The sequence below is a fragment of the Notamacropus eugenii genome, chromosome 1 (assembly GCF_028372415.1).
Source record: "Notamacropus eugenii isolate mMacEug1 chromosome 1, mMacEug1.pri_v2, whole genome shotgun sequence".
Taxonomy (NCBI): domain Eukaryota; kingdom Metazoa; phylum Chordata; class Mammalia; order Diprotodontia; family Macropodidae; genus Notamacropus; species Notamacropus eugenii.
In genome coordinates, this window is record NC_092872.1 from 95,456,808 (window position 1) to 95,469,962 (window position 13,155).

At 37.4% G+C, this 13,155-nt stretch overlaps 1 protein-coding gene across 1 annotated transcript; it reads left to right on the forward strand.

Moving 5' to 3' along the window:
* The first annotated feature begins 959 nt into the window (after positions 1-959).
* LOC140504903 (ribosomal L1 domain-containing protein 1-like) lies at positions 960-8,748 on the forward strand. Its single transcript, XM_072610346.1, is given in 6 exon segments — positions 960-972; positions 4,551-4,603; positions 5,538-5,687; positions 6,560-6,666; positions 6,668-6,734; positions 7,757-8,748. Coding segments are annotated over 6 exon segments (675 nt in total). The 3' UTR covers positions 8,042-8,748.
* The last annotated feature ends 4,407 nt before the right edge of the window (positions 8,749-13,155 follow it).

The window sequence follows — 13,155 nt, forward strand, 5'->3', positions numbered from 1 at the left end:
ATAACACTTTGGTCATAGTTCCAAACTGCTTTCCAGAATGGTTGGATTAGTTCACAACTCTATCAACAGTCTCTTAGTTTCCCAATTTTCCCATATTCCCCCAGCATGTCATTTTCCTTTTCTGTCACATAAGCCAATGTGACAGGTGTGAAGTGTACCTCAGAGTTGACTTAATTTACCTTTCTGTAATCAGTATTGGCAGTGGAACTGTACACTGTACCCATTGTTAGCCAAGGGTCCCCTGTAATCTCCTGACCAGTTGTCAGACCCCTCACAAGTTTGTGGGCTGAGAGCTAAACATTCCCAAGCCTGTTTCTGGCTTGCCTGGGAGTAGAATTCCCTGGAACTGTCTCCACTCTCATTCTAATGAGATAGACCTTTCCTTCTGACTTTCTAAGTTGTCCTGGGCTGGAACATTTTTTCATCCTGTCTTTTTCTTGGCTCTGTCACTCCAGAATTCATTTTGAGGCATTATTGTAAAGTTGTTTGGAAGGGAATTTGTGAGAGTTCAGATGAGTCCCTGCCTTTACTCTGCCATTTAGCTGTGCTCTCCCCCCGCCCCCCCCATGAAGTTTTTCAAAATATTTAGATGTCTTCTCAGTCTGCAAGGATTCCTAATTTTCGCCCCTACTTCCTAGGTCATGCCTTACTCAATATTAAACGTCAATATAAAACTTATAAAACCATGCAGTGCCTTGTGAGTGGTTTTGACCTTTTCCTTGCTGATCAAAGGATTACACAAATTTTGCTTTCACACTTAGGAAAACTTATCTGTCAAAGAAAGAAGTTGTGTTTAATTTGTGAACTGTTGAATCATTACTGATCTTCCTCAAATGAAATGATGGTGGTTTTATTCTGGTTTGTTTATAGTGTGCCTATGCCAGTAGACCTCATGACCCAGAATTTGTCAGTACATATCAATAGAATTGTCCAGGGAACTACATTAACTGTCACCCATCATGGTAGTCTCAAGTAAGTAAGAGTGTTTTCATTCATTTTAGCTGGAAACAATCTTGTGAATTTTTAGGATATTTTGTAGATTGAATTATTTCTCTACATTGACAATAGAATGCACTCCTTAGAGTTGTCCCACTTTAACTAAATATGTAGTTCATAGAAATCCTAGTTGAAGGGTAGGAAAGGACCTTAGATCATCTACTCTAACCCCCTCATTTTATAGATGAGGAAATGGAAATGCAGAAAGTACCCATAGTCACATAACTAATAAGTTGCAGAGAAGCTGTTTGAACTTGAATCTTATTTCAGATTCAGAGCTCTTCCCACTTTACCATCCTGCCCTCCTTCCTGGTTAGAGTTTTTGCTTAGAATAACTTGAATTTTCATTGAAAATGTTAATTTGTGTCACTTTGAAAAGAACGCTTAATATTTCTATGGCTTTTTAACCTCTTTTTTAAATTCATGAATGCAATCATCATTTCTCAGTTATCCAGCTTTCCATTTTATCCAAGGAAAATCTTATCAGTTCTGTTGACATTGTCACCTGTTATGCCTAAATTTCAGGAAACATCTAGCAAGTGCCTCTGGTATACTAGGAATTGGGGATACAAAGACTAAAAAAGTTCTTTCCTATTCTCAGTGAAGGGGAAAAAGTCATCAAAGAGATAAAATGTGTAGAAAAATAACAATATATATTTAAAAATAAAAATATTTTTAAAAATGTCTTGGTGAATAATTTCTTCTCTTTGATCTTTTAAGTCAAATAAGCAATTTTCTCTCTGTGCAGTGAGAGACAAGGTCCAGGTGACAAGTTTAGGCAAAGGTGGTAGATTTGGCTCATGCTTTTTAATGCTGCCAGTGAAGTGAGAAATGAAAAAGTTACCAAGTTATATCTTCATGGTGTGATTTTGCTATTTGCTTTGACGTCCATGGTATGCTGGAAAGGGCACTAGCCTTGGACAGTAGGGATCTGACTCAATCGATGATGCCAGGAGTCTAAGAATATGCTGCTTTGGAAATCAGTAGAATTCATTTAGATTCACTCTGTTTCAGTGTTTTCATCTATTAGTGTAGCTGATTAGGCTTTGACTGTTCTTTGGATGATTAAATGATTTCACAGATGTATCAGGCTAGGTTTGGACAGAGCAAAATTAAATTCATTGGCTTACACATTAACATTTTAATTTTTTACTTCTTAAAATGTTTTTCATGTAGTGTTTCCTTTTACTGCAAACACTTGTTTTATACAGTTTTGCATGGATTCACAAGATTTTGTCATATATTTTTCAATTTTTCAGCATGAAATTGCATATCACATTTAATGGTCAGAATAACTCTGAAAACAGCCCATTTTTCTAAGTCTAGCTTTACCCATAAATATTTTCCTTCTTTTTTGGGGGGTGGTGCTGAAGGTAGTTACAAACATTTATAAACAAGCAAAACATATTTGCACATTATTTATGTCTAAAAGAAATCTATTCATTTATGTCTAATTCTGTACTCTGAGTCTCTCACCTCTCCATCAGGGTGGGTAGCATTAATCTTCTGGAATTATGGATGGTCATTAACCTGAGTAGAGCTCCTAAGTGCTTTTGTGTCTCTACAATATTGTTGTCATTGTAGAAATAGTTCTTCTGGTTCTCTTCCCTTCCTTCAACATTAGTTCATACAAAGTCTCTGAAGGTTTCTCTAAAATCATCCCCTTCATCATTTCTTACAGCATAGTAGCAAATCCATCACATCCATGTATTACAACCCATTCGGCCAGTCCCCAGTTTATGGACACCCCTTCATACTCCCATTTTTCCAGCTGCTTATGATTTATAAATATTTTTTACAATTTTTTTTACTTTTATTTGTTTTGCTTAGTACAAATCCCTCCCTTAATCTACTTTCCTATTTCCTTGTTAAGTGTATGTCTGCACTCAACTCTGTGTGTGTGTGTGTATTGGTTCTTCTGTCTTTTTACTAGTTGTAGTGCAAATGCAATATTCACAGTGCCTACGGCGGCCATGAATATGTCAGCTCAGTTGTGAATCACAAAATACAACAGACTGTCCACATGGAAGACACAACCAAAACATTTATTCAGACATCAGAAAGCCAAATTCATCATAGTAAAAAAAGAAATCTGTACACGATAACAATGCAGGGGCCACCACCCTGCCCAAGTCTTCCCTCTGTTAGGCTTCCCACAAACCAGCTCCCTCACTCACACTAGCCAGCTGCCTCTCCTAGCTCTGACCGCTCTCTGACTATTTCAGCTCTGCTCTTGTTCTGCCTCTTCCTGTCCTACCCTTCCTGCTCTACTCCTTCCTGTTCCATGTGACTTAGCTTTATGTGACTCAAGCTTCTATGTGACAGATCACATGGGCCTATTAATGGATGGGAAAGGTCTTCCCATTAAGAAGTAAAATTACATTAACAATAAGCAAAAATAAGCACAAAAAAAAAAAAAAAGCAAAATCAGTTCACCAGTTCAGATGAGAGTAAGGTTATAATGTCAGACATTCCCCCTATTCCTTCCTCCTTATGTATATAGACTCACTCCAGTTTTAGAAATAATTTTTGTAACTTTCTTTTCCCTTTTCCTTCTGTCACCCACTGTATTTCTCTTCCTCTCTCTTTCTATTCTTTTATCTCATTAAGACAATAGAATCGCTCCACAGCCTTATCTAATTATACTCCCTCTGTGATCCTTGATGATGGTAAAGTTTAGAGGAGACACATAGATCATTTCACCATATTAGAACATAAAAGCAGTTTATCCTTGTTCATTCATGTTTACCTTTTTATGTTTCTCTTTACTTCTGTATTTGAATTGCAAAGATTTATGTAGCTTTAAGTCTTTTTAGCAGGAATTCTAGGAAATTCTCTGTATCATTAAAGGTTTATTTTTTCCCATGTGATTATATTCAGTTTTTCCAGGTAAGCTATTCTTGTTTGTTAGCCTACATCCTTTGCCTTCTGCACCACGGTATTCTAAGCTCTCATCTTCTGTATAGTGGTGACTGTTTAAACCATGTGATCCTGATTGTATCTAATTCTTTCTTTCTGGTTATTGGCAGCATTTCTTTTTCTTGGACCTAGAATCTCTGGACTTTAGCTATAGCTTTTTGTTTTAGGATTTCTTTCAGGAGACTAATGAATTTCTACATTGCTCCCTCTGGTTATAAGAGATCTAGGCAATTTTCTTTTTTAGATTTCTTGAAGTGGGATTTTCAGAAAGGGCAATGATTCTTAAATTTTTCTCTCCATGATTTGTTTTCTACTTTTTTTGCTATGAGAGAGATACCTTATATTTTCTTGTACCTCTTCAGTCTTTTGACTTTGTTTTAATACAGGCAACGACATGGCACAGTGGATAGGGCTCTGGGCCTGGAGTAGAGGAAGAACTGAGGTCAGGTCTGTCTGCAGATCCTTATTAGCTTTGTTACTGCCAAGTCATTTAATCTGTTTGCCTTCAAACAGGTTAAATAATATAGCACCTACTTCTCAGCATTGTGGTGAGGATATGAGACTGTAAGGTCCTTAGCAAAGTGCCTAGCATATAGTAAGCACTATATAAATGTTAATTTTTTGTTGTCTTATAGAGTCATTGGCATCTATTCAGTACAGTCTGATTTTCAGGGATTTTGGTGCTCAGGCAAGGTTTTACCTCGTGTTCCAGCCACTTTTTTGTTTTTTTGAGGCAATCAGGGTTGAGTGAGTTGCTCAGGGTCACACAGCTAGTAAGTGTCAAGCATCTGAGGCTGGATTTGAACTCAGGTCTTCCTGACTCCAGGGTTGGCACTCCATTCACTGTGTCACCTAGCTGCCCCTAACAAGTTAATTCCCTTTCCATTTCTTTTTTTCATAATTCTCATTTTATTTCCATTTTTCTTTTAGTGATCTCATTTCATTTATAAAAACATTCTTGAATTCTTTTTTTTTAAAAACTCGCTTCATTTTTCCAGGAATTGTAGTTGAATTTGTGCCCCAGCTATGGTTGGTTTTTTTTTTTGTTTTTTGGGGGACATTTCTTGCAGGTGTTTTTGAATCAGTCTCTTCTTCTAGATGTATTTCTTGAAGATCCCTATAATACTTATGGAGGGATTTCTTATTTTTATTTGCCCATTTTTCCATAGTAAGGAAATATATACTGTGCAGAACTTTAGCATACAATTGAAAAAGAGCTAACTAAAAGTGGAGAAACTAGCTAATATGATTTCAGCTGGTCAGAGAAAGACACCATAAGTTAGCCTAATATTAGCAGAAGTATACATGCCTGAGCATTTCTTCACAAAATGAAACCATATGAAAGTTATGGCCTATCCCAAATAATTCACACAACATTATATTTAGTTCATCTCTTTAGCATCTATTAGTTTTCCCTTTTTTCAAATGGTTTCTTAAAATGGGAAAAATCATTTTCATTTTTATGCATAATTAATATTTCTTTAATTTCAGTACAATACATATGGGTCACATAGGAATGCTTGTAGATCACCTAATGGAAAATATTTTTGCATTGTAGATGTGCTTTCACAAAAGTTGCCCGAGATGCTGTGCTTTGGTTGTGCCAGTTCTTACTGGGCTAGAGAATATTTTTTAGATGGCATACTATTTTGAATTTTTTTTATTTACGGAAGTGGAAGAGTGTAAAATTTCTACACCTGAAAACAGGAAAATCTCTTTCCCTTCCAATCTTTTCTTCATGTGCCTCTCATTTGGGTTCTCAGAAAAATAAGGTAAGTAGTAGATTGAGAGTTTTATATATCTATATCTATACAGATATACACATAGATAGATATAGTCACACAGACATAGTTATATATAGTTATATAGATATAGATGCTATGAAACAACTAAATGTTGAATTCCATCTAACTACAAGGTAGGAAGCCACCAATACATTCCTGATACTGTAGTTAAGAGTTTTCATTAAATGTGTTTGGATGGCTTTAAGATACTTTTGTATCCATGCTACCACATCTGTGTGAGGTTTTTCTTACAAGGATCAATTGAGTTTGGAAGTTGATAGCTACTTAAAGGCATTAGACTGGGAATGTCTCTAGGTTTTGAGGAAAGGAGAGCTTCCCACTTTGTGGGTTATTGCATCCCCTTCAATCTTTTTTTTTCTCCGTATGGAGTCAGCTTGGGGTGAGCAATGAGCATTTTCTAGGCACCAGAAGAAAACTTACTGAGCTCAAACTCTGACTCTCATTGGGCATGTGATTGTAGCACATGTGTTGGTTTTGTCATCTTCAAAATAGGTTTGTTAATTTGTATCTTTGTAATTTGTACCACAGGATATTGTGAGGAAAGTGTTAGATATGTGAATTATTGTAGTTGTTATTCCATGAGCTCATTAGTATTTGCAGAAAGTAACAGAGAGAAAGAATTAGTTTTATTGTTTCTGGCAGAGGATGAGGTTGAAATTATTGGGTAAGATTTGGGAATAGATTCTACATAGTTCATAAACCACTGATTCGCCTACAGATACAATTACAAGTAGCACCTGAAGGGCTATGTATTAAAGATTTCTAGTGACACTTTAGAATAAGATGACTTTTGAAATGGAAATGCTCAAAATTAAAAGTTTCCTTATTTTTGTTATTAGGAAGAAAATCAAGGTAACAAAGTGGCCACCAAGCCTGCCCAAACTTCAGTGAGGCCTGAAAGTGAGTATGCTTTGGATGGTCATGAACTAGAGGCAGAAAAGGGGGACTGACTCTGACGATGAGATTCCACAGTTAGTTCCAGTTCAAGCAACATCTCCTCAAAAGTGCCCAGAGGTAATTTTGTTACTTTTTAAAAAATAAGCATATGTACTTATTTAAAAGAAACCTTTCTGTGCAAGATTTTAAAGTAAAAAAATACTTTGATAGAAAAGGCCCAGGCATTGGGAAAATTGCCTTATTTTGTTTAAGGTTTTGACATCTATGACTTTAGTTCATCAAATACTTATCTGGGAAAATATTCCAGTTTTTTTTTAATGTAGTGAAGAACATTCAGTAGAGAGGTTGTTCAGTGGCCATGAGTTCATATTTCTATATTATGGTGCTTTGAAATACTAACCCTAGCTAGAAGTCTTGATTATTAGCAGTGAAATCATGAGAATTTCAAACACCATTTCTAAAAAATGATTGCTTGAGATCTCTTCCTTAAGCGTGTCCTGTCTTTCTTAGAGCACTTCTGAAGCCATAGAATGTAGGCTGCCTAGTAATTTCCAGATTATAGATCAAATTATACTATAAATTACAGGCTCTTTAGCCTCCTCTGTTACAGTTCTACGTCACACCTTATATAATTTTCTTTCCTCCTTCTTTCTTATAAAAGCAGCACTTTAAGTGGGCCCTTTCATACTCTGACCCCTTAGGTTAGGCTGATTAAAAGAGACTAAGGTCCTTATTCTTTAGTATGAACTGGCTCTTTCTTCAGAAGGCCTTCTTGTTTTATAATCTTAATTCATTTCTATACATAACATCCATTAGTGTGTGTGTAGGTTCATTTTAAGGATGAGGAAAGTGAAACACTAGGCTGTTAAGGAATTAGGCAAGTGCAGAGTCAGAATTTATGTCTAACATGGTCCAACATGACCCTGTATCTGCCTCCTGCGGTAAATGAAAGGGCAACCCATACTTGGAGGGGACAGGAGGGATCTTTTGTGATTAGTTATGGAAACATGGGGGGGATATGCTGGGATAATCTGAGTTTCATGTGAGAATGTGCTGGAAATGACATCCTACTCTCATTGAGGAATGGGAACTACTTGTTTATTGCATAGGCTTAATTAGATGGTCTTTCTCTTTATCAGCTTCAGAAAGCAGGCCTAACAAAGGAACCTGCAAAAGAGAGCCTCAGTGCTGAAACGCCACAAGCTAAAGCTCCTGGTAAAAAGAGGAAGACCTCCATGGCTCTGGAGATTCCAGCAGAGATTGATAAAGGTTCCACAGACTTGACTAAGACTCCAGCCACTGGCCAATATAAGAAGCCAAGGAGTGATGCTAAAAAGGCAGATAAAGAAAACCTCCCTGGAGGTCAAAACCCTGGAAAAGACTCCCAAGAAGTCAAAACCCAAGTCATTTACTACTCACAATAAAGTAGGAATAATTATGAAATCCCAAAAAGGTTACCAAGCTCCCAGACAAAAGCAGAAAAAACACAATTCATCCCCAAGTCAACCTAAACATCCTTTGAATGACTTTAAAATAAAATCTATTTTTACTTGCTTTTCTCGTTATTTCACACAATGAAAAAAATTAATGGATTTCAGAACCATATCTACATGCTTCAGTTCCCTTAATATGCTGTAGCATTTGTTCCTGAGCCAGACTTCCTCATGTGTTTAAAATATGTGTGCTTTACTGGTTTTCTTGCAAATATTAACTTAAACCTCTTGGCTTAAACTGCTTCTTGTCAGATTTAACCAAACACATTAAATCTGACAAGAAGCAGTTTAAGCCAAGAGGATAAAAAATTTATATGAATTCATGTCAATCCCCTACCTTTTATTTTTTAGTTTGACAATTCCCCAAAACTAACAGGTCATTTTTAAGGATTTCCACCCAGGAATTTCTCAATTAGGCATAGTTTAAAATATAGGAAACAAAATTAAAAAAAAATTCAAAATAATGAAGGAACTGCTATAAAATTTAGACAATTGCTATAATCTCTTTGCACCATCAGAAGACTTGTGGGTATGGTAGCACGCTTCTGGTCACTATAATGTGCTTATATTGTTATATATTGCTTATATTTTTTTGTCTTAAACTCTCCTACTTCTAAATAAATGTAACTGAAAAAGTGTTTTGAGTTACATTTGCTTATTGTTTCCCACTGAAGTGTTAGTAAGCCGTAGGATTTTTAATCACATTTAGGATTGTGGAATGGTTTTACTCTCTATTCTTTTGCTATGGAAGTGTCATACCAGGTATTGTCTCGCCTGGGGCACCTTCGAAGGCTTATCTTAATAATCCTAGAAAATCTCAGAGTAGGATGATGTAAGCAAACCCTAAGCAGGAATCTCCTTTAGGACATTGCCAGCAATTCACTATTGCTTCTGAGCAGCCTGATCTGCAAGTATTTCCTTTTAGTGAACTGAAATCTTTTCATTTTGACACATGACAAAGGAGGAAAGACTGATGGTTCTGACTTCAGAGGACCTGAATATCTGTCATAACTGATGGCTTTCTTTAGCTGTGTGACCTTGGGCAAGGGACTGAGTCATTTTTGGTCTCACTTGTAAAGTGAGGTTGAACTAGATGAGGGTTGGGGGAATCCGCAGCCTCCAGGTGTGGCCTTTTGACTAAATTCAAACTACACAGAACCAATCTACTTAATAAAAGGATTTGTTCTGTGAAGTTTTGATTCAGTCAAAGGGCTGTACTTGAGGACCCAGAGGACCACGTTGTGGCCTTAAGGCCACAGGTTCCCCATCCCTGGACTAGATGGTCTCAGAGGTCCTGGCTTTGTATCTGTGATCACTGCTCCTGGTTTTTACCTTAAGGACTAAGCCAGGCAAATCTAACTCTGTGTGAACAGGCACAGTGGATAAAGCACTGGGCCTGGAGTCAGGAAGGCTAGAGTTCAAATCTAGCCATGGACACTTAGTAGCTATGTGACATTGAGCAAGTTGCAACTTCTATTTATCTCAGTTACTTCCCAGGGTGGTTACAAAGCACCTAGCATAGTGCCTAGTACTTAATAAGTACTGTATAAATGTTAGCTGGTGTTATTATTCTTATAGGCACTGTGCTAAACTCTGCTGAGGGTAGGGGCAGGGGTTTAGCTTTTAAATCTCTTCAAGACCAAGCCTCCATGTACTCCCCAACCTGTTTAGGCACTCCTTCTAGCACTTTGCAGGCTGGTCAGACTGGCCTTCTGTTCCTCCCATACATTTCCTGTTGCTATTTTTGCACTGATTGTTCCCTGTGCCTAGAATGTACTGTCTCTGAATCCTTTCTAGGACATTTTGTTTCCTTCAAATCTAGGTGCAAACACAACTTACTGCATGAAGGTTTTCCTAATCCTTTAGGCTGCTAGTGGCCCTTACTCCTCCAACCCCCCAGTTACCTTGCATTTATTTTGCATGTGTTATGTTTTCCCTCACTGCTCCCAGCAAACCCTCAGTACCATCCACATGAGCTCTTTGGGGACTGAGGTTGTTTCATGATTGATTTGCCAATCAGATGGTTGAGGTGGAATCTCAGAGTTGTTTTAATATGTTTTTTTCTTATTAGCTATTAGAACACTCTTTCAGCAAATGAATATGTGTATGTGTGTATAACACATGTGCAAATTTTCTATATATTCTGACTGTGAGACCTTCATCAACATTAGCTACCTGCATTAATTTTGTGAAAATGCATTTCAATTTTGTGTAATCAAAATTTTTCATTTTATCTTTGAGGATCCCCTCTCTCCCTTTATGTAAGCTTTCTCTAGCCATGGTTGTGAATGGTATTTCCTTCCTTTCTACCCTAATTCTCATTATGTGACTTTTTATATTTACTTCTTATATCCATTTCCTCCTTTTCCTTCTTCAGGTCATTGTCCTCCTGCCCCTCCCAATCAGGACCTGATATGTCATTTTTACTGCTTGCTTGTGGCCCAGGCAAGCTCTGCCTAGAAGATAATCTAGCATGAAGCCAGGTTGATTCACTACTGGTGGAGTTGTGAATTGGGCCAACCAGCTCAGAAAATTATTTGAATTATGCCAAAAAAACCCCCAAAACCCTGCAAAAGTTATCAGACTCTTTGGCCCAGCAATACCACTATTTGGTTTCTACTCCCAGGAGCTTATTGACAATAAGGAAAGCCCAACTGTACAAAATTTTCATGGTACTATGTGCCCAGCAACTCTGGAATCCCTGAACAAACTGATTTATGAATGTAAAAAAGGAACATTCCTTTGCCTTAAGGAATAAAATGTGGGAAGTCTTGTATGAAGTGAACAAAAAAGAATAAGAAAAACAACATACAATTATTGCATCCATGTAAGTTACATTTTTAAATGGCAAAAAACTTCAAAATCATTGGTTAGCACTGGTACTAACTTGTAAAGTATACATTTCTTTTTTAACAAAGAGAAAAATAGTAACGTTAGGTACATGTATTATCTGCCACACTCATCCTCTTATTTTACTTAATTTTGGGGGGGAGAGAGGACTTGTAGAGAAGAACATACAATAAAGTATCCAAATTATGAATTTTTTTTCAGATTCCCTCCTGTCTCTGACTTTACTTTTCCTACCTAAGTATACTATAAGTTCCATCTAACGTTCTCCTACCCGTAAAGTCTCCCTGTGCCACAAGACTTTTAATTACATATTTTGTTTTCTAGCACAATTGTTATATTTTTGTTATTTATTACTGTTTTTAAACTATAACCTTGATTTTTTTTTTTAACATCCTAGAATGTATCCCTTTGCCTTAGGTAACAAAACCTTCAGAAACAAAGATTTCAGAATTCTGATCAAAGTAGTGAAAAATGACTTCAGGAGACTGAAGAGGAAACATACCTCCGCCTTATTGATGGAGAAGATAGAAAAGAGATGCACAAAGACATAGGCATCCTCAGACATGGCCAAAGTACTGACTTGTTTTTCTGGACTATATATATTTGTTAAAAGACAGGGATTCTATTGGAGGGATAAGATAAATTAGTAAATAGTGATTTTTAAACAAAAACATTTTTAAATTCATATAAAAAAATGAAGAGGGGGATACAAATAGAACTATGTCATTAATTTGTTAAATTATGTATTTTCTCAGCATACATGTGTATTCATACAAATACCCTACTCATTTGGATCTGTGATTTCATCAATTTGGGAGTTCTTTACAATAATGAAAAATGCCAATACATCCATGCCTGTTTATCCTATACAACTCTTCCATGTCTTTTCCCTACAAGGTCCACCCAATGTGCTGGAGCATTTCCTCTCCTTTCACTGACACCGCAGTTGTCCTCTCCAGTTCTCTCCATGTAATATCCATGTTTAGTTCTTCAGACAGTTATATTCCATGTCTTGCTACCATATATAACACTCTGAGCCCCTGGGGTGAAAGTAAAGAACAAGCACCCCAAATGACTATGATACAAGTGAGAGCAAAATGAGTGCAAAATAAAGATCCAGGCAAAGTGTTAAGAAAAATCTGAAGGGAGAGGCATACTGGTTGCATTAACTAGGGTTAGTAATACTTGCATATTTGTACTCCTTCAGTCAATTTCTTCACGATGGTAGAATTTTATAGCCAACGGCCCGTGTCCCTACACAGCTCGGTGAAGTGGTTGAAGAAAAGAGACAGGAGAGGCGGGAAAAGATAGGCCAGTTCCGTTTATTGATCTGAGGGTCAAGGTATTTACAGACAGAAACTGCAAGTCTGCGTGACATTGTGCTCTGGTCCCAGTGATTTGGCCAGTCTTATTGTCTTTAATGACTGTTAGCCTAGAAGCCCTCTATTTTACATATCTCTTGTTTTCTGTAATTCTTGTTTGTCTCATGGAGACAGCAACACCTGGGGTACAAGGAGAGCCATTCTGGATGATAAAGAGCACAGACTCAAAGAACAGTTTCCCTGAAGGTCTTTCCTGATCTTGTCAACAGCACTCCTGGCCCTCAACAGAATTTGACTTGGACCTTCTCCAAATACGAGGCAAAAAGAGGTATATTCCTTGCATCCGGAAAAGCATAAGAAAAGGCATAAAGATCCAGATGGCAGGACAGGAACTATGAATGAATCCTCCAGTTTGGCTAAAATAAGGAATACGGAAGCAGACCATAAAGTGGACTCCGATTGTGGAAATCCTTACAATGTCAGTCGGAAGTTAATACTTTATTTTGGAGGCAATGGGGGAAATCAGCTTCATGCAGTCAGCCTTAAGGCAAGAATATCTGTGTTCAAGAGCCATCTCAGACATCTACTGTGGCTCTGGGCAAGTCACTTAGCCTCTTAACTATGAGGTGCTACCCTAATAGAGGGGGTTTTCTCCAAAGGAATTCCTTACCCCAGTGAAATCAGGGGTCCAGTCCTTATTCTTATCTGTGGCAGACTGTCAAGCACACGTTCAAGTTACTTCGGGGGCAGCCGAACCTGTAAGGAGGCTATTTCCAAAGATTCTGTACCTGAATGATTCCCAGGACAGTGAAAGGATGGGGATGGTGGCAAGCCTTAGGGCAGCCGCACAAAGAGCATGGACGTGTGGAGAGG